The 19,406-nt window shown below is 37.8% G+C and overlaps 1 protein-coding gene across 1 annotated transcript in view; it reads left to right on the top strand.

The window, feature by feature from the left end:
* The window catches only part of GREB1L (GREB1 like retinoic acid receptor coactivator), a 272,594-nt gene that overhangs the window by 157,826 nt on the left and 95,362 nt on the right, over positions 1–19,406 (top strand). The window contains exons 8-9 of the mRNA XM_044243306.1: positions 2,183–2,359; positions 5,250–5,372. Of these exons, the coding sequence (XP_044099241.1) occupies positions 2,183–2,359; positions 5,250–5,372 (300 nt within the window). The remainder of the gene's footprint in view (positions 1–2,182; positions 2,360–5,249; positions 5,373–19,406) is intronic.

Raw genomic sequence — 19,406 nt, 5'->3', positions numbered from 1 at the left:
CTTTCAGGGGGCACTGTCTTTTTTGCTAAATTGTTCTTAGATCATTTTACTGTGTTTGGGTGCTATATGTGGCTTGCAAACCAGGCAGTTTTCCATCAAGGCCTGATAATCATATGACAATGTAAATTATATGGAGGCACTGATTTTATCTGCTTTGTTCCATGCTGAAAACCTGGTACCTGAGACAGTGCCTAGCACATGGTAGATAGAGTACAAGTATTTGTTGGATAGATACATGCATACCTGAAGAGATGGTTAGTTCGAAGGTTTGGGGACTTGGTGAACCAGGCAGCCATTGATCATGTTTTTTTTTAAATCTCCAGCTCTAAAATATTAGATAGCCAAATGCTCTCAAATGCAAACCATCTCTGAATATATTTTAAATAATTTATGAAGCTACATTAATGTTTATAACTCTATAAAGTCACCATAATAAACTAACTACATAGAGTTACTAATTTTATGTAACCAATCAGAAATTAGAACAATCTCTGTCCAGTTTTGCACAAGACGCTCAATAAATATTGCTGGATAAATAATAAATCGGACTGCCATTTCTAAATGTTCAGACCTGATTGTCAGCATTCTGAGATTAGTACATTGTGAAATATTCTGTCTTTAATCCTGGTGGCCTTTCCCTTCTCTCCTTCTCTATCTTTGTTAATTATGTGACTGGTTCTTTTGGGATTTAAAAAGAGTGTATCACTTCACCTAAATTTATTTTATTTTATTTTATTTTTTAAAGATTATTTATTTATCTGAGAGAGAGAGAGAGAGCACGAGCAGGGGGAGGAACAAATAGAGAGCTGCGTAGTGGGGAGCCTGATGTGGGACTCGATCCCAGGATGCTGGGTTTATGACTGGAGCTGAAAGCAGATGCTTAACCAACTGAGCCACCAGGTGCTCCAGTAAACTAATTAATTAATTAAAGATCTCATTTATTTATTTGACAGACAGAGATCACAAGTAGGCAGAGAGGCAGGCAGAGAGAGAGGAGGAAGCAGGCTCCCCGCTGAGCAGAGAGCCCAATGCGGGACTCCATCCCAGGACCCTGGGATCATGACCTGAGCCGAAGGCAGAAGCTTTAACCCACTGAGCCACCCAGGCGCCCCTCCAGTAAATTTATTTTACGTTAGTTATGTATATAGAAAGGTACTGTATGTTTGGAGTTTGGAATGCCCTTTCCCATTCACACCTTTCTTGTCCTTGTTCACTACATGGCAGTACGTGTGCTGGTCCTCATCAGTCAGAACCAGAGGAACTCACACTCTTTCTATGCAACTTTCCTCTGCATGTTAGGGGGTTGGTTTCCAGTTTATCGAAGGATGGCCTCTCATCCTCTTAGCCTTCTCCATTTCTTCTTTCGGTGCCCCCTGCTCTAAGCAGGTCATTGAATGTTTTATTTTGTTTGAGTAACCTGAGTGAGAATTGTTTGGATAGTAGACCTAAAGTAGTAATAAGCTGTGATTTGAGTACAGGGAAGTGAAGAAAGAGAAACTGGGACTCAGGGCATTCATGTGAGAAAGTACAGCTTAGTCTCATAGAAACTGGAAAGTTGACAGTGCCTTGGTTCACCCGTCACTGTCCACACTTTCCTATCTGCAGACCAGCTTCCTCTTCATGGTTCTCAGTTTGTGCTCTCCCATCCCTTAGCTGACACACTGCTGGACATACCCCTAAGCTGGGTTCTAATTTTATAAGACCTTATAAATCCAGGGTATAGTACCATCTCACTGATTCTTTCTGTATTTATTTTAAAATTCTAGGAGAGTCTGTCCCAGACTGGGTCAGATATTAGCACAGTCTAATCAGCTGTGGCATTGAAGGCAAGTCCACATGGTACACAGGGTAGAGAACCAGGGTCAGCAGATTCTCTATGAGGGATGGAAAAGGAATAATGGACATCTCGAGGACCAAACTTTTTCATATTTTTACGTCAACCATACAAATTCTATCTCTTGATACTATCCATTCTGTTTCCTTAATCATTATCCTTTTAGGGCAGAAATTAAATTACTGTCAGTCTTTATAAATAACTTTGCTTAAAAAAAACTTGTATTTTTATCCCTTGAAATTAAGAAATGATTGGGTCAAAAAGACTGAATATTTCTATACTTTTTGTATGTAAAAATACTGTATCAACTTACAAGTCCGGCAGTAACTTTGATTTTCTTTCTTTCAGGGTTTTCTGGAAACTGTATCGGCTGTGGAGAAAGAGGATTTCGGTATTTCACAGAATTTTCCAACCATATTAACTTGAAGCTCACCACCCAGCCAAAGAAGCAGAAGCACTTAAAGTACTACCTAGTCAGAAGCTCCCAGGGTGTACTGTCGAAGGGACCTCTTATCTGCTGGAAAGGTAGCACCAGCCTCTGGGAGAAGAAGGGAAGGGAAGGGAAAGAGATGTTACAGTAATAACAAGTGGCTAGTACATGGTTCAGGTAGATAGATAGATAGATAAATATCCCAAGTTCAGAAGGCTATCCAAAGATGTAAATCTTTCTGACAGGTTATTTGACTAGCCTCTTCCTATCTTTTTAAAAGATTTTATTTATTTATTTATTTATTTGACAGATCACAAGTAGGCAGAGAGGTAGTCGGGGCTGGGGGTTGGGGGAGGCGCAGGCGGTGGAGAGGGTGGGGAAGCAGGCTCCTTGCTGAGCAGAGAGCCGGGTGTGGGGCTTGATCCAAGGACCCTGGGATCATGACCTGAGCCAAAGGCAGAGGATTTAACCCACTGAGCCACCCAGAAGCCTCTCCTATTTTTTTTTTAAAGATTTTATGTATTTATTTGACAGAGAAATCACAAGTAGATGGAGAGGCAGGCAGAGAGAGAGAGGGAAGCAGGCTCCCTGCTGAGCAGAGAGCCCAATGCGGGACTCGATCCCAGGACCCTGAGATCATGACCTGAGCCGAAGGCAGCGGCTTAACCCACTGAGCCACCCAGGCGCCCCAGCCTCTCCTATTTTTAATAGAGACTATCTGGGTTTTAAAAAGTGCACGTCTCTTGGTCTCTTAGGAGGGTAGAGGGCTGGCAGACTCTTTCCAGCTCTTCTGGCATTTAGAGAAGATCTCAAATTGTCATTTTCCTGGTTAGATGCTCTTTCTACTTTATTTAAAGTTCTTTGGTAATTCTCGTGAGTTATATAGTTTTCTATTTTCATTAGAACTACGTATACTTTAGGGGCACCTGGGTGGCTCAGTGGGTTATAGCCTCTGCCTTTGGCTAAGGTCATGATCCCAGGGTCTTGGTAGCCTGCTTCCCCCTCTCTCTCTGCCTGCCTCTCTGCCTACTTGTGATCTCTGTCTGTGGAAAAAAAAAAAAAAGAACTATGTATACTTTAGAACAAATAATGCTTTCTTCACAATACCTGGGGAAATGCACTATTAAGAGGGTGGAGTTTTATTTTTTTTAAGTTAAGAAGAACTTAACTTATTTATAGAACTGAATCCAGTTGAAGTCTCACATCTTCATGCGATTGATAGGATTTGCCACAAATTTTATTATTCTAATGCAATGGAATATCTGATCTTTGTTTCTGAACAGTTACTTAGGTATTGAGATTTTTAATTATTACTATTATTAAAGGTAATATAATAGTTGTCTTTAATGTTTCCATTTGTTGTCTGTGTAAGATTTTGACCTGACCATGAGAAATACCATAATGAATCCAAATTATCACTGCAGATTTTCCTCTAAGTCTTCCACTGTAATTACTCTTGGTTGCATTTGAAATGACATTAAATAATTCCTTAGGAAATGGCTGCATGTTCCAAGACAGGTGCAATAATCTTTTTGAAGTCTTACATTTAAAAAAAAATTTAAAGATTTTATTTATTCTTTATAATTTTTTTAAAAGATTTATTTATTTATTTATTTAATGTGTGAGCAGGATAGAGGCAGGGGGAAGGCAGAGGAGCAGAGGGAGAGGCAGAGGGAGAGATGCTGACTCCCCGCTAAGCACAGAGTCAACTTGGGGCTCAATCCCACAATCCTGAGGTCATGACCTGAACTAAAATCCAGAGTTGGACACTTAACCAACTGAGCCACCCTGGTACCCTTAAAAGATTTTATTTTTAAGTAATTTCTGCACCCAATGTGAGGCTTGTACACACAACCCTGAGATCAAGAGTCATATGCTCTACCAACCGAGCCAGCCAGGCATCCGAGGCCTCGTATTTATAGCAGTTGTGACTTTAGAATTAAAATTGTGTATTCATGTATATATAAGCTATGCAGACATATATTATCAGTATAAATATATGCATATATTACACATAATGTGGCAATATCCTTTCAGGCCAAAGTACCGTAGCTCTTTAAGGAAGTTCCGAGCAATGAAGGTTATGGGAAACTGCTACCAGCCTTTGCACATATCTGATAAACTTGGAAACTCTCTAAAGGACCCTCTATACACAAACTGTCATTTGCAACCATTTATATTTCTTTTTCACATGCTACCTTTTAAGTCTAATACATTATAACATGTAGTATAATTTAGTTGGAAGCTACAGCCCCATGGGGTATCATAGTATTTGTTATCAAGCTCAGTTCAAAATATTATTAAAGCATTACAGGAGAGCTCCATTAATACTGGCTTACCTAAAATGAAGCTTGGTATTGCATGATCAGAGATCGCCTTGACTATTATATATCTATTTCCTTTAATAAAAACTAAGAATGTTAAGAATTTGAGCATTTAAAATTTTTCTCTTCTACATATACATTTTTCTTTGGTTCAGCTTTTGGACATAAAGTCAAGGTGAGAATGTCAAAAGCAGCCTCCATGGAGTCTAGGTTCCTGTTGCACACTTAAGTCCATCCTAATAGGAGGTTAACTGACACTTGAAAGCTTATTGGAGATTTTATTTACACACACACACACACACACACACACACACACATGCCCATCCAATATTTTAGCCTCAGTCTTATCCATAAAACAAGGATGATTACATTGGTTATGAGTAATTCTTCTCCTGGTAACTAATCTGTGAAGAACAAAAGTCTCATCTTTTTTTCTTTGTCCTTCTAAACATGACATGTGGCCTTAGGAAGACAAACTGAATTCACCATCTTGAACATTCTGTTGGAATCAGAATTTGAGGAGGGAGCATCTCTGATAAGGAATGTGGTTGCCCCTTAACGAGCCGTGGTTTATTTTATAGATTATATAGATTGCCTTTCTATCACCTGTTTTAACAGAGGGCTGGTCTCCCCCCATAATGTGATTCTTACTCCTTCCCAGAATGTAGAAGCCGACAATCCTCTGCTACTTGCCACTCTATGAAACCAAACTCTTCAGTATCGTCAACTGTGACTCCGGAAAATGGCACAACCAATGGATACAAATCAGGATTCATTCAGACAGGTATGGGATGTTTTCTTTTGGAATTTCGAGCAGCAGATGTGTATTCAGTGATGCATTTAAAACTTACTGTGGACTGGTTTGAATAGAAATATTTTTAAATGGAGGTATTACCCGAGTTACTATTAGAGTAAGACATTAGGTCAAACATCGAACCTGTCTCTAGAAGAGCTGGACAGTGGGCAATAGGTAGAAATCCAGACATGAGGAAAGTCTGTGTTATAGCTATCAGGTGGCATATACCGGGGACATAACTTAAGAAGATGCGAGTTCCAGGGTAGGGCTCCAAACTAAGCGCATAGAACATTACAGGGTATATGGCACCCACTAGGATACTAAGTAAGGTCCCAAGGCAGGACCAAGGATCGCAATGGAAGAATCCAGGATCAAGTTTCTAGTGGTTCAAGATAGAGGCTTGGTTACAAGTAACCAGATAAAATTTTAGTGCCTGAAGCTGGGTTACAGTATCAGAGCAGCATCAGCAGAACAGCCACTCTGACACTGAGCAGGTAAGTTTCTAGTCTAAGGCTTCTGAAAATTCCTCCAGTGTAGAGGACAGCACTGGCCCAGGCCCTGAGGGCAGCATAAGTCTCCAGGTGGGACTGGATGTTTCCAGGTGGCTGAACGGCTGGAGGGCTGTAACTGAAAAGATCACTGCAGATAGTATTTGAGAAAATTATTTAGAACCAGTCTAGGTTATATCTTAGGCAAGAAGAAAGTATTTTAAAAGAATTTGTGAATTGTCTTTCAGTTCACTTGTTTTGGTAAAGTACCCATTTTACTCATCTGATATGCAGTCTTCACAGTGTATGTGCTTTGCCAGTATCCTCTCAACAAGTTGAAAAAGGCTGTCTTCATCCATTTCACTACTTAGCATTCCTCTTTCAGATTCCTGTGGAATTCTGATGAGCTGGCAAATTGTTTCTGCTTGCTTTTAAGAAGTACATAGTTACTAGAAGATGTTAGCCATGGTAGCTATGATAGGAAGGATAACTTTATCTGGGGCTCTTCTTACTCTGTGGCTGCACTCAGCTAAGTCTACTTCATCCAGATTGTAAAAGTCTGATTTTTAAATTGTCTGAGAGATTTAGATAGAGGCTCTAAGAGGAGAGAGCGTATCTCTTCAGAATGAAAGAATATCATGCTACTAGGTATTCAGGAAAGAAAATGTTGGCACATGGCTCTTGGCATTAAACATTAATTAGCTTTCATTACAATTGCATTTCATTATAATAATGATAAACCTGTATGTCTCTCCTAGAATTTTATTGTAGTAATTTGGTTGATTTCCTTGTATATTTTCTTCCATTAGACCTTGGGCCTAGGGAAATGTGATTCTAAAACTATAGTATTTAAAACGTGAATATTTACTTTATTACAACAAAAACATATGAAACATTTGCTGTGTTCTAAAGCCCTTGTCAGATGCAGGAAGGTAAGGTTCCAACACTCAACCAATGGCTCCAGTGATTTAAAAGCCACTCACATGGGGGATAAAAGCCAATAAAACATGCTACTGTTCCTAAAAGGGACAGTTAGATATATAAATAACCAGATGTACCTGAAAATAATGAAAATATATTAAAATGTTAACAGTAATGCAGTTTTAATTATATTAGAAAATATATTTTGAAAACAAATATTGCTCTGAAATAGAGGAAATCAAGATTCAGGCTTTTACAAAGACTCTATCAATTGCCGTGAAAAGACACAGATAGAGCACTGACTAACTCACAGTGAACACAGGTGGCCAAGATCAATGCCCATATTCTTGTGTATCCCTTGTAGAGATGAAAGTGATTATTTCACTATGAGCTATTAACAATTTTTAAGTGCAAGTGCCCAGGTGGCTCAGTTGGTTAAGTGTCTTCCTTCGGCTCAGGTCTTGATCCCAGGGTCCTGAGATTGAGTCCCACATCGGGCTCCCTGTTCCACAGGGAGTCTGCTTCTCCCTCTTCCCCTCCTCCCTGCTCATGCACCCACACTCTCTCTCTCTCTCTCTATTTCTCAAAAATAAATAAATAAAGTCTTAAAAACAACAACAATACAGGAACATCTGGGTAGCTCAGCTGGTTAAGAGTCTACCTTCAGCTCCAGTCCTGATCCCAGGGTCCTGGGATCTAGACCCACACTGGGCTCCTTGCTCAGCAGGGAGCCTGCTTCTTCCTCTTCCTCTGCCTGCTGCTCCCCCTGCTTGTGCTCTCTCTCTCTTTCTGTCAAGTATATAAATAAATAAATAATTTTAAAAATTAAAATTTAAAAAAATAAAAATTTAAAATTAAATTAAAAAAAATTAAAAATTTAAATTATTTTAAAAATAAGACCATTTTAAGTGCAATCCATAGAATTTAATAGAAGTACCTTTTTCTAATAGAAATTAATTTTCTAATTAAAAAAATTTTTTTTATTATGTTGAGTTAGCCAACAATAGTACATCATTAGTTTTTGAGGTAGCGTTCCACAATTCATTATTTGCATGTAATACCCAGTGCTCAATACAACATGGGTGATGGATATTAAGGAAGGCATGTGTTGTGAAGAAAGTACCTTTAAAGTGAGGCTTTGTATCTAAAACTTTCCTCTTGATGAATTATGTTGATGAGTCTTCAACAATAATTTCTTTCTTCCTACACATGTTGAAAGTAACAGGCTTTAAAAATTTCATGTTACTGTTATGAAATCATTGCAAACATTGGAGTATGTAGCATCTCCCAAGTTGGTAAAGATTCTTCCTTTTATAGAAGACAGTCTGCAGTCAGTGTCTTCCTATAATCAACATTTCTTAGCCTGAAATGTAGGTAGACACATTGTATAGTATTTGAAGAAGGGACTAATTTACTATTTACACAGCTTTGTCTTGAATTCTACCTGCCAAGCTCTGGATTTTCTATTCTGGTTAGCTTGCCACTTATCCCTAGCATATTGTTTTCAACATATTTATGTCACTGATAATTCAAATTTTAGTTAACAATCCCAGTAAAATAGTTTATCATTTTGACTGAAGGTGGCTATACAGCTACCTACCTACACCGTGCTCACATGCCACGTACAAACACACATGTATGTACGTGTATTGTTATATCAGGACAAGAATTCAGGAATCAATTAAAAAAATTTTTTGCCTAACCAAAGATCTTGAATTTCTCTTTCCTGTTTTCTTCTGAAAGTTTTATTGTTTCATCTCTTATATTAAAGCCTATGAGCCATTTTGAGTTAATTTCTGTGTATGGTATGAAATGACCATCTAAGTTCATCTTTTTTTTGCATGTGGATATCCAGTTGCTCCTGCACCATCTTTGAACTATCTTTTTGTTAGTGAATTGCATGTGTCCAAAATAAGTTGACTATAGGAGTGCCTCGGTAGCTCAGTCAGTTAAATGTCCAACTCTTGGTTTCGGCTCCAGTCATGATCTTGCGGCGTGGGATGGAGCCCTGCGCCCGACTCTGTACTCAGTGCAAAGTCTGCTTCAGATTCTCTCTCTCTCTCACTCTCTGTCAAATAAATAGATAAAATATTTTAAAAATCAATTGACTGTAAATATAAGGATTTATTTCCGGGAAAATGGATAAAATGGATAAAATTCAGGATTTTTACAGTTAAAAAGGTAACATTAAAGAGATAAAAGGACAAGTAACAGAATGGGAAAAAATGTATGAATCATATTTAATATAAAGACTTTGTATCCAGAATTTACAAAGAACTCTTAGAACCCAGTAAAAGATGACAATACAGTCAAAACATGGACAAAAGGTTTGGAATAGACACTTCTTCAAAGAATATGTACAAGTGGCTAATAAGCACATGAACAGATGTTCAACATCGTTAGTCATTAGGGAAATGTAAATCAAAGCCACAATGAATACCACTTCACACCCACTAGAATGACTATAATCAAGAAGACAGATGACAGTAAGAGTCTGTGGATGTGGGGGAATTGGAACCTTCATACACTGCTGGTAGGAACGCAAAATGTGGCAGCCGCTTTGGAATACATTTTGGCAGATTCTCAAAAGGTGAATATAAACTACTATATAACCCCTCAATTCCACCTGAGTATCGAAGAGAAGTGACGACATGTCGTCAAAAAAAGTTACATATAAATGTTCATAGCAACATTATTGGCCATAGCTGAAATTTGGAAAGTACCAAATGTCAATCAGCGCATGAATGGATAGACAAAAATGTGAAGTATCCATCTAATTATGGGATACTGTTAGGCAATAATAAAGAACAAACTACTGACACAACCTAAATCATGGAAGAACCTCAAAAACATGATCTAAATGAAAGAAACCAGACAAAAGAGATCATACACTCTAAGATTTTGCTTATATGAAATATCCTGAAAAGGCAAATTTATGGACAAAAGAAATAAGGAATGGTTGCCTAGGCCAGGGGGTAGGAATGGAAAATAACTGAAAATGGGCATCCAGGTTCTTATGGGGATGATGAAAATGTTCTAAAACTGATTTATGATGGTGGTTGTGCCATTTGGTAAGTTGCTAAAAATCACTGACGTATACAATTGAGATGGGTAAATTTTATGATATGTGAATACACCTAAATAAATATAGGGGAAAAAAGATTAAATAGAGAAAGAAGGAACCCTTTGGTTTTTATTCTATTTCTATTTCATTTTTTAAAAAGATATTATTTATTTATTTGACACAGAGACAGAGAGAGAGAGAGAGAAAGCGAGAGAGGGAACACAAACAAGCAGGGGAGTGGGAGAGGGAGAAGCAGGCTTTCCACTTAGTAGGAAGCCCAATGCGGGGCTCAATCCCAGGACCCTGGGATCATGACCTGAGTCAAAGGCAAACACTTTATGACTGAGCCAGGCACCCCACCTATTTCTGTTTCTTATTCAGTGTGAAACACTCTAATTTATTGACAGTTTCCTATGTCATGGTAAACAGCATATGGCTTGGAGTCAAAGTCCTGGTATTCAAATATTACTTCTGAATATATTCACTGGTACTTGGGACAAGCCACTTCTATGCCTTGCTTTCCTCATTTGATAAACCAAAAATTACACCTATTTTGCAACTAAGGATTAACTCAGCCTTGCTACCATCCTTCTATTTATGTGACATTCCTCCCAATTATAATTGTTCACTGTCTGTATTTCTTTTAGATACTAGAAGCTCTACTATATTCATTTGTTTATTCCTGTACTCCTAGTATTGGCAAATACCTGAAAATAGATATTACTTACATTCCATTTTATTCAAATTTTAAAGTTAGCATTTGGGGGGATTATTAATTTCCTGGTGTGTATAGTTTTTCCAAATGAAGCTGATATGCTCATCTACCATTAGGAGGAAACATGTTTTTATGCCTTAGCCTATATGGCAGGATAGGGATGACCACCTAAGTTCTGCCCTTATGTCTAACAGGATAATTTTTAAGAACACTATCAGGCAGGGCCACTTTATGGGCCCTGGGCATATTTGCCTAGGTGGGCCCTTTCCCTCTAGAAAAGTACTTGAAAATATGTTTTGTGACAGTGTTGATATAAAAATGACTATTTAGTATTATATGTTAAAGTACTTTCTTCAACCCAAATTTCATTGTTTTCTTCTGATTATAAAATAAATTAAAACATTTTCATGAGCCCCTAAAAGTATTATGGACCCAAGGCACTGTGCCTTCAATGCCTAATGAGGAAGTTGGCCCTGTTATTGGAAACAGAGGTATTGTCCACGAAATGGGCTTTTCTTTTCTGTGAGTCATGGTAGGCCCAAAGGAACATAAGCACTATCTTAATCTTGTGTATTAAAGAACTAAGAACAGTAACAAATGAAAGGACTTTCCCTGTAATGAATCAAGCTCATGAACCTTTACTAATAACAGCAGAGTGTACCTGGCCCAGGAGTAAACACAGAGCTGCAGAACAGAGTAGAAAGTCCAAAAAGCTGATTCATATGACATCTGGGTATTTCATATGTAACAGGGGTGACCTGCAGATCAGTGGGACCTTTTCTTTCAAATAAATGATGCTCAGAAATCACATATCCTATGTGGAAAAAAATAAAACTGGACCCCTATTCCACACTGTATACAAAATCAATTCCAAGCAGTTGGAAGATCTAAAGATGAAAAGCAAAACTAACAAACTTTCAGAAGATATCTTGGGTATTGCAGATATCTTAAAAGTGGAGACAGAAAGTGCTGCACATAAAGAAAAAGACTATTTCACTACACTAAAATAACACCTTCTGATTGTTAAAAAGCACTATGAAGAAAGTGAAAAATCATTTTTCAAGTCACAAACTAGGAGAAGTCGTGTAACACATAAAACTGACAAAGGATGAGTACAAAGAACATAGAATGAATCAATAAAAAAAAAAGCCACATTAACATAAAAAATGAGCAAGGACCTCACAAAAGACAAAATACAAGGGGCCAAAAATTACATGAAAAGATGATTAACCACTTTGGTTATTAGGGATGTTACTTTAAAAATACAATGAGAGCGCCTGGGTGGCTCAGTGGGTTAAGTCACTGCCTTTGGCTCAGGTCATGATCCCAGGGTTCTGGGATCAAGTCCCACATCGGGCTCTCTGCTTCGACAGCCTGCTTCCCCCTCTCTCTCTCTGCCTGCCTCTCTGCCTACTAGTGCTGTCTGTCAAATTGAAAAAAATTTTTTTTAATTTAAAAAAAATTTAAAAATACAATGAGATACCATTGTACACACACCAAATTGGCAATAAGGTGAAGTATAACAGTAGTAAATGTTGTCAAAGATTTCAAGCAGCAAGAACACCACTGGTCGTAGGAGTGGTAATTAATGCCACCACCTAGCAAAGAATTTGCAACACGTAGCCAAGTAGAAAACATGCATATCCTATGTTTCAGCTATTCTACTCCGCAACATCTTACACGTGTGCAACAAGAGATATATATGAGGCGGTTCATAGCATGTTCTTCACAATTGGCTCAAGATGGACACAACTCAGTGTTCATCCACAATAGAACAGGTGATACATTTATAGAATGAGATCATTTTGCAATGAGTGTGAACAAACAATACTTATAGGCAGCACAGTAGAAGAATCTTATACACATCATATTGAGTCAAAAAGCCACTTACAAAAGAACTCATCCATTATGATTTCACTTTTATTATGTTCAAAACCAGGCAAAACTAAATCATTTTAGGAATATGGGGGTACCTGGGTGGCTCAGTCGGTTAAGCGTCCGCCTTTGGTAGCTGCCTTGCTTACATAGTTTTCTTATTTTGTTTCCATCCCCCTCCTCTCTCTACGAGTAAAACTTCATGGTCCCTGGTCACAGCCATTTAGAAAGCATTTTCCATTAGAATGCATTATTTTATTGTCCCTAAAATGTAGCTATGCTTGTCTCTTTCCTCTTTAGATTTGTCTTTCTTTAGCTGCTAAACTTCCTTGAAGTCAGTATAATCAAAAGTTCCTCTGGTAGGTTTTTCTACACTTACTAGTTCCTTTTAAATTTTCAAGTTAATGCTTTGCTGAAACACAGTCTGCTTTTTCCAAATGTGGTGGGAACACTTTAGCTGGCAGATTTGCCCACTCCCAATCACACATAGAGAATGTAGGCTCTTTCTTTGGCAGAGGTTATAGCTTTGCCTTCTCCTAAATTCTACCCCTAGAGCCTAGCATAGTACCGGGCCTGCTGAAAAGGCTCTGAAAACATTTGGTGAATGAATGCAGGAGAGGGAGGGGAAAGAAAACCAATGATCATACCCCTCCAAGACAGGGTCATGAATATGTTTTTGAGACCTCTCTTCCTCCCCTACAGAAGAAAGAAATGCCCCTATTTGGCAAGTCTAAGGAATATGGCACACTTTGTAGAAATGAAGAAACTAAGGAATAATAATAAAAAGTAATTTTCACTAATTGTGTTAGCCACAACATTTCATTTTAAGTGATAATATACAGTGCTAACAAGGGTATGTTAAGACTGACACTTTCAGCTAGGCTGGTAAAGGTGAAGAGTGGTACAATCTTTTAAGAAAGCTATTTGGTAATATGCAACAAGAACATTAAATATCTTTATATCCTTTACTCTAGTAATCTCACTTTAGGGTATTAGCCAAGAAAATAACCTAAAAGGAAAGTCAAGATAGTCACTGAAATTATTCTTTGTATTAACTAAAAAAGAAGTTACCTTAGTATAGAAACAACTGAATAAATCATAGCATGCTTACATGACAAATATGTTAAAAAAAAGATAATTATAGCACTATGCAGCCACATATAATGTAATTCTATTAAGTAAAAAAAGTAATGGGGGCAGGGGCGCCTGGGTGGCTCAGTGAGTTAAAGCCTCTGCCTTCGGCTCAGGTCATGATCCCAGGGTCCTGGGATGGAGCCCCACATAGGGCTCTCTGCTCAGCAGGGAGCCTGCTTTCCCCGCCTCTCTCTCTGCCTGCCTGCCTGCCTACTTATGATCTCTGTCTGTCAAATAAATAAAATCTTAAAAAAAAAAAAAAAAGTAATGGGGTGCCTCGGTGACTCTGTTGGTAAAGTGACTGCCTTCGGCTCAGGTCATGATCTCCAAGTCCTGGGCCTGAGCCCTGCATCGGGCTCCCTCCTCAGCAGGGAGTCTTTCTCTCTCTCTCTCTTTCCATTGCTCATTCTCTCTCTCTCTCAAATAAATAAAATATTTTAAAAAGTAATACTAAAGTGTATTTTTGTTATATCATGTACAAAATATGATGCAGATAAGACATAGAAGGGTATATACTGACAGAAAGAAAACAATGGTTTGTAGAAGTGAGACTTTCAGCACATTTCTATTTTTCTATTTTTTATGTTATATTTTTCATAGTTAAGAATTTAAAAATTCTCAGGGTTAAGCCAAATGTATAGCTCAGTAGAATATATTTGCTTTTTCTGATTTCTCTTCAGCTTTCTAAGCATGTATAGGGAAAAGCACCAGTATTTAGCATAAACAAGTTCAAGATACAGCTAGAGGGCAACAGAACAAGAATTTGAACTTTTTCTGCTCACTACTGACAATTTTATTGGTCAATTACGGAGTAGTAGGATCAGGAATGTAAAGATGATACTGATGTCTATGTAGAATTCTGTAAAATGTTTATGTGTCTCAGATTTTTTTTAAAGATTTTATTTATTTATTTGACAGAGAGAGATCACAGTAGACAGAGAGGCAGGCAGAGAGAGAGGAAGGGAAGCAGGCCCCCTGCTGAGCAGAGAGCCCGATGAGGGACTCGATCCCAGGACCCTGAGATCATGACCTGAGCCGAAGGCAGCAGCTTAACCCACTGAGCCACCCAGGCGCCCTATGTGTCTCAGATTTTAAAAGTAAGGAACAGAAGGTGCAGGAAAAGAAGAGGGAGGGTACCTGGGTTGAAACATCAGTAGCAGAACAACTTAACATTTGCTTCTGGTCAAAATGAGTAAAAGGGAGACTGAATTTGCCTTCCTACCTAAAATAACTAAGAAAATAAAAGATAAAAATACATGAAAAATGACTTTTAAGACACTGTATATCAGACAACAAAAAAAGTGATCCCTGAGAGGTGGAAAACAAATAGTGTGAGTCTTACCATCACCTCAGCTCAGTGCTTTGAGTTTCCATACCATTTTATAAGGAAGGGGAACTATGGGGGAGCACCAAAGATTCCCTAAGTTGAGTAGGACACAAAAATAGCGAGAGTTCATAGGCCCAAGGGCCAGAAAAGAGAGAGCTGGACAACAGAGGGTGCAGAGGGTCCCCTTAAATGTTGAACACAGTACTGATTGATGCACACATGTAAGAAAACTACTCAAGGCTGATAAAAGTTACCATCCAAAAGGATGAGAGGAAACAGTGCTCAGCATTCTCACAGGGCCAGGAACAGGAACTGTTCCCACCAGCTAAAGGAAAACCTCACAGGTCTTCAGACACTGGAGAGAGTATTCAGGAAGGTCTTGTCACAGTAATGGAGAATACTTCATTCTAAACTGAGTACTTCTCCAGACCTGCCTAAAAATACCAAAAAACAAAACTGCAAAGTATCAAATGGTTTTCAGGTAACTTAACTGCATTCCAGAGCCAAGCTCAAGAATATTTACAGGAATACAAAAAAATAATCCAACATCTAACAAGAGAACATTAATAATGCCTGACATTCAAGCAGAGATTAGCCAGTATGCAAAGAGACAAGAAAACACAGCAAATACTGAGGAGACTAATTAATCAAACCAACCAAGAACTGACACAGATGTTAGAATTAGCAGAGAAGGACATCAAAACAGTTATTATTACTGTATCTCATATGTTCAAAAAGTAAAGTAGACATGTAAGATATAAAGAGATATAAAGAGGATCTTGGGACCCTGGCTGGCTCAATTGGTAGAACATGCAACTCTTGATCTTGGGGTTGTGAGTTGGGGCGCTTGGGCTGCTCAGTGAGTTAAGTGTCTGCCTTCAGCTCAGGTCATGATCCTGGAGTCCTGGGATTGAGCCCAGCATTAGGCACCCTGCTTAGCAGGGAGTCTACTTCTCCTTCTTCCTCTGACCCTCCCCCTTCCTTGTGTTCTCACTCACTCTCTTTCTCAAATGAATAAATAAAAAAATCTTAAAAAAAAAAAAGGAGAAAGATCTTGAATCAATGAACTCAGCTTCTACCTTAAGAAATTAGGAAAAAGAAAATTAACCCCAAAGTAATCAGAAAAAGGGAGATAATAAAGATCAAAGTGACAATTAGTGAAATAAAAAGCAGAAAAACATTAGAAAAATGAATAAAACTAGAAACTAGTTCTTTGAAAAAGTCAATAAAATTGATAAACCTTTAGCCTCACTATTAGGAAAAAAAGAGAGAAAATCCAAATTATTAATATTGGGACTGAGAGAGGTGACATCATTATCCATTTGAATGATATTAAAAGGATAATAAGAGGAAGTTATGAACATTTTATACCAAAAAATTTGGGAATTTGGATGAAATGAACAAATTCCTTGAAAGACAAATTACAAAAACTTACATAAGAAGAATTAGATAGCGGGGTGGCTCAGTTGATTAAATGTCTGACTCTTGGTTTCAGCTCAGGTCATGATCTCTTGGTTGTGAGATGGAGACCCATGTCAGGTTCCATGCTCAGTGGAGAGTCTGCTTGAAATTCTCTCCCTCTCCCTGCTCTTTACTTGTGCTCTCTCTTTCTCTCTCAAGTGAATAAATGAATATTGAATGAATGAATGAATGAATAAAAAGAAATAGATAATCTGAATAGTCCTATGTCTCTTAAATGCATTAAAAATGTGGCTAATATCTTTCCTAAGAAAACCCTCTAGGCCCAGATGGCTTAGTGGTAAATACCACCAAACATTTAAACAAAAAAAAAAATAATAATAAATAAATAAAATATAATAATAATAATAATAACTCATCCAAATAATAGAAGAGAATGGACTACTTTCCTAACTCATTCTAGTCAGCATTACCTTGATACCAAAATCAAAGACATTATAAGAAAAGTTCAAACCAATATCCCTCATGAAATAAATTTTTAAAAAAATTTTTTTCTGGGCGCCTGGGTGGCTCAGTGGGTTAACCGCTGCCTTCGGCTCAGGTCATGATCTCAGGGTCCTGGGATCAAGTCCCGCATCAGGCTCTCTGCTCAGCAGGGAGCCTGCTTCCTCCTCTTTCTCTCTCTACCTGCCTCTCTGCCTATTTGTGATCTCTCTCTGTCAAATAAATAAATAAAATCTTTTAAAAAAATAAAAATAAAAATAAATTTTTTTCTGACACAGAGAGTGGGAGGAGCAGAGGGGAAGGGAGAGACTCTTAAACATGTTCCACACCCAGCACAGAGCTTAAAATGAGCTTACAACCTTACAACCTTACAAACACAGAGCTTACAACCCTGAGAACACAACTTGAACCAAAATTAAGAGCCTGATGCTTAACCGACAGCCACACAGGCACCCCATAAACAAAATATTTCTAAATAAAATTTTAGTATATTGACACCAACAATATGTTAAAAGGATAATATATCGTGACCAAGTGAGATTTATCCCAGGAATGCTTTGTTGGTTTAACATTTGAATATCAAAGTTTACCATGTTAACAAACTAAAAAATAAAACCATATCATTATCTTAGTAGATGCAGGAAAAAAAGCATTGGCAAAATTCAATATTTATTCCTGATAAAGACTCTTAACCAACTTAAGGAAAAAAAGGAGGGGGATTTCCTCAGCCTGATAATGAACATCTACAAAAACCCCACAGCTGGCATACCTAAATGCTTCTCCCTGAGATCAGAACAAGACAGGTATGTCTGCCCTTACCACTTCTACCCAATGGTGCTGCAGATTCTAGCAGTGTAATCAGGCAAGAAAAATAACTAAAGGCTTCCAGATTGGAAAGGAAGACATAAAATTGTCTTTATTTATAGACCACAGGTGATCTATGCAGAAAACTCAATGAAATCTACAAATAAAGCTATCAGAATTAATAAGTGAGCTTAGCAACATTTAAGGATATAAGATAAATATACAAATACCAGTTATATTTCTATATGCCAACAAAAAAAATCAGAAATTTTAAAAATATATTTTTTTAAAAATATTTTTGTTTGACCACTGAGAACAGGTGGTGGCTGGTTTTTTGTTTTTGTTTTTGTTTTAAGATTTTATTTATTTATTTGACAGAGAGAGATCACAAGTAGGCAGAGAGGCAGGCCGGGAGTGGGTGGGGTGGGCGGGAAGCAGGCTCCCCACTGAGCAGAGAGCCCAATGTGGGGCTCCATCCCAGGACCCTAGGATCATGACCTGAGCCGATATCAGCCACCCAGGTGCCCCAGAAATTAAAAATTTTAAAGTAACAGTGACTCATTTATAATACATAGAAACACATATATACAATAAAAGTATGAAATAATAGGGATAAATCTGAGGAAAAGTGTGAAAAAACTGTAGCCTAAAAACTAGAATGCAAAGCTGAGAGGAAGTAAAGAAAACCTAAATAAATTGGAGAGAGATCTCTTGTTCATGGGTTGAAAAACCAAGATTGTTAAAATGTCAGTTCTCTCTAAATTGACCTGTAGATTCAACACAATCCAAACCAAAATTCCAGAGGCTTTTTTGGGTAGAATTTGACAAGTGAATTCTAAAATTCTTATGGAAATGCAAATGACTTAAAATAGCAAAAGCAACTCTGAAAAAGAGAACAAAATTGGAAAGTAACACTACTTGATTTGAAGAATTATAAAGTTGCAATAATCAAAACAATGTGGTACTGGTGTAAAGACATACAGATAGATCAATGGAACAGAATAGAAATTCTAGGAATAAATTCACACACATAAATGTATATTTAACAAAGGGACAAAGGCAATGCATGCAGTAAAGAAGGGATAAATTTTTTTTAAAGATTTTATTTATTTATTTGTCAGAGAGAGAGAAAGATCAAGAGCACAAGCAGGCAGAGGCAAAGAGAGAAGCAGATTTCCCACTGAGCAAGGAGCCCAACGAGGAACTCGATCTCAGGACCCTGGGATTATAACCTGAGCTGAAGGCAGTGGCTTAACCGACTGAGCCACACAGGCATCCCTAGAAAGGATAAACTTCTTAACAAATAGTGCTGGAACAATTGGATATCCATATGCACAAACATGAACTTCAGTCTTTATCTCACGCCATATACAAAATTAACTCAAGTAGATCATAGATTTAATTAAAAAACTACAAAATATAGGGGCGCCTGGGTGGTTCAGTGAGTTAAGCCTCTGCCTTCGGCTCAGGTCATGATCTCAGGGCCCTGGGATGGAGCCCCACATTGGGCTCTCTGCTCGGTGGGGAGCCTGCTTCCCCCCTCTCTCTGCCTACTTATGATCTCTCTCTCTGTCGCATAAATAAATAAAATCTTAATAAAAACCTACAAAATATATAACTTCTATAAGAAAACATAAGGAAAAGTATCTGTGACCTGGGTTAGGCAAAGATTTCTTAGATATAGCACCAAAACCAAAATCCACAAAAGAACAAATTGATAAATTAGACTTCATTAAAATTAAGAAATTCTTCTTAGAAGACACTATTAAGA

The sequence above is a fragment of the Neovison vison genome, chromosome 3 (genome assembly GCF_020171115.1).
Source record: "Neovison vison isolate M4711 chromosome 3, ASM_NN_V1, whole genome shotgun sequence".
NCBI lineage: Eukaryota > Metazoa > Chordata > Mammalia > Carnivora > Mustelidae > Neogale > Neogale vison.
This window is presented reverse-complemented; position numbering and strand designations above follow the sequence as displayed.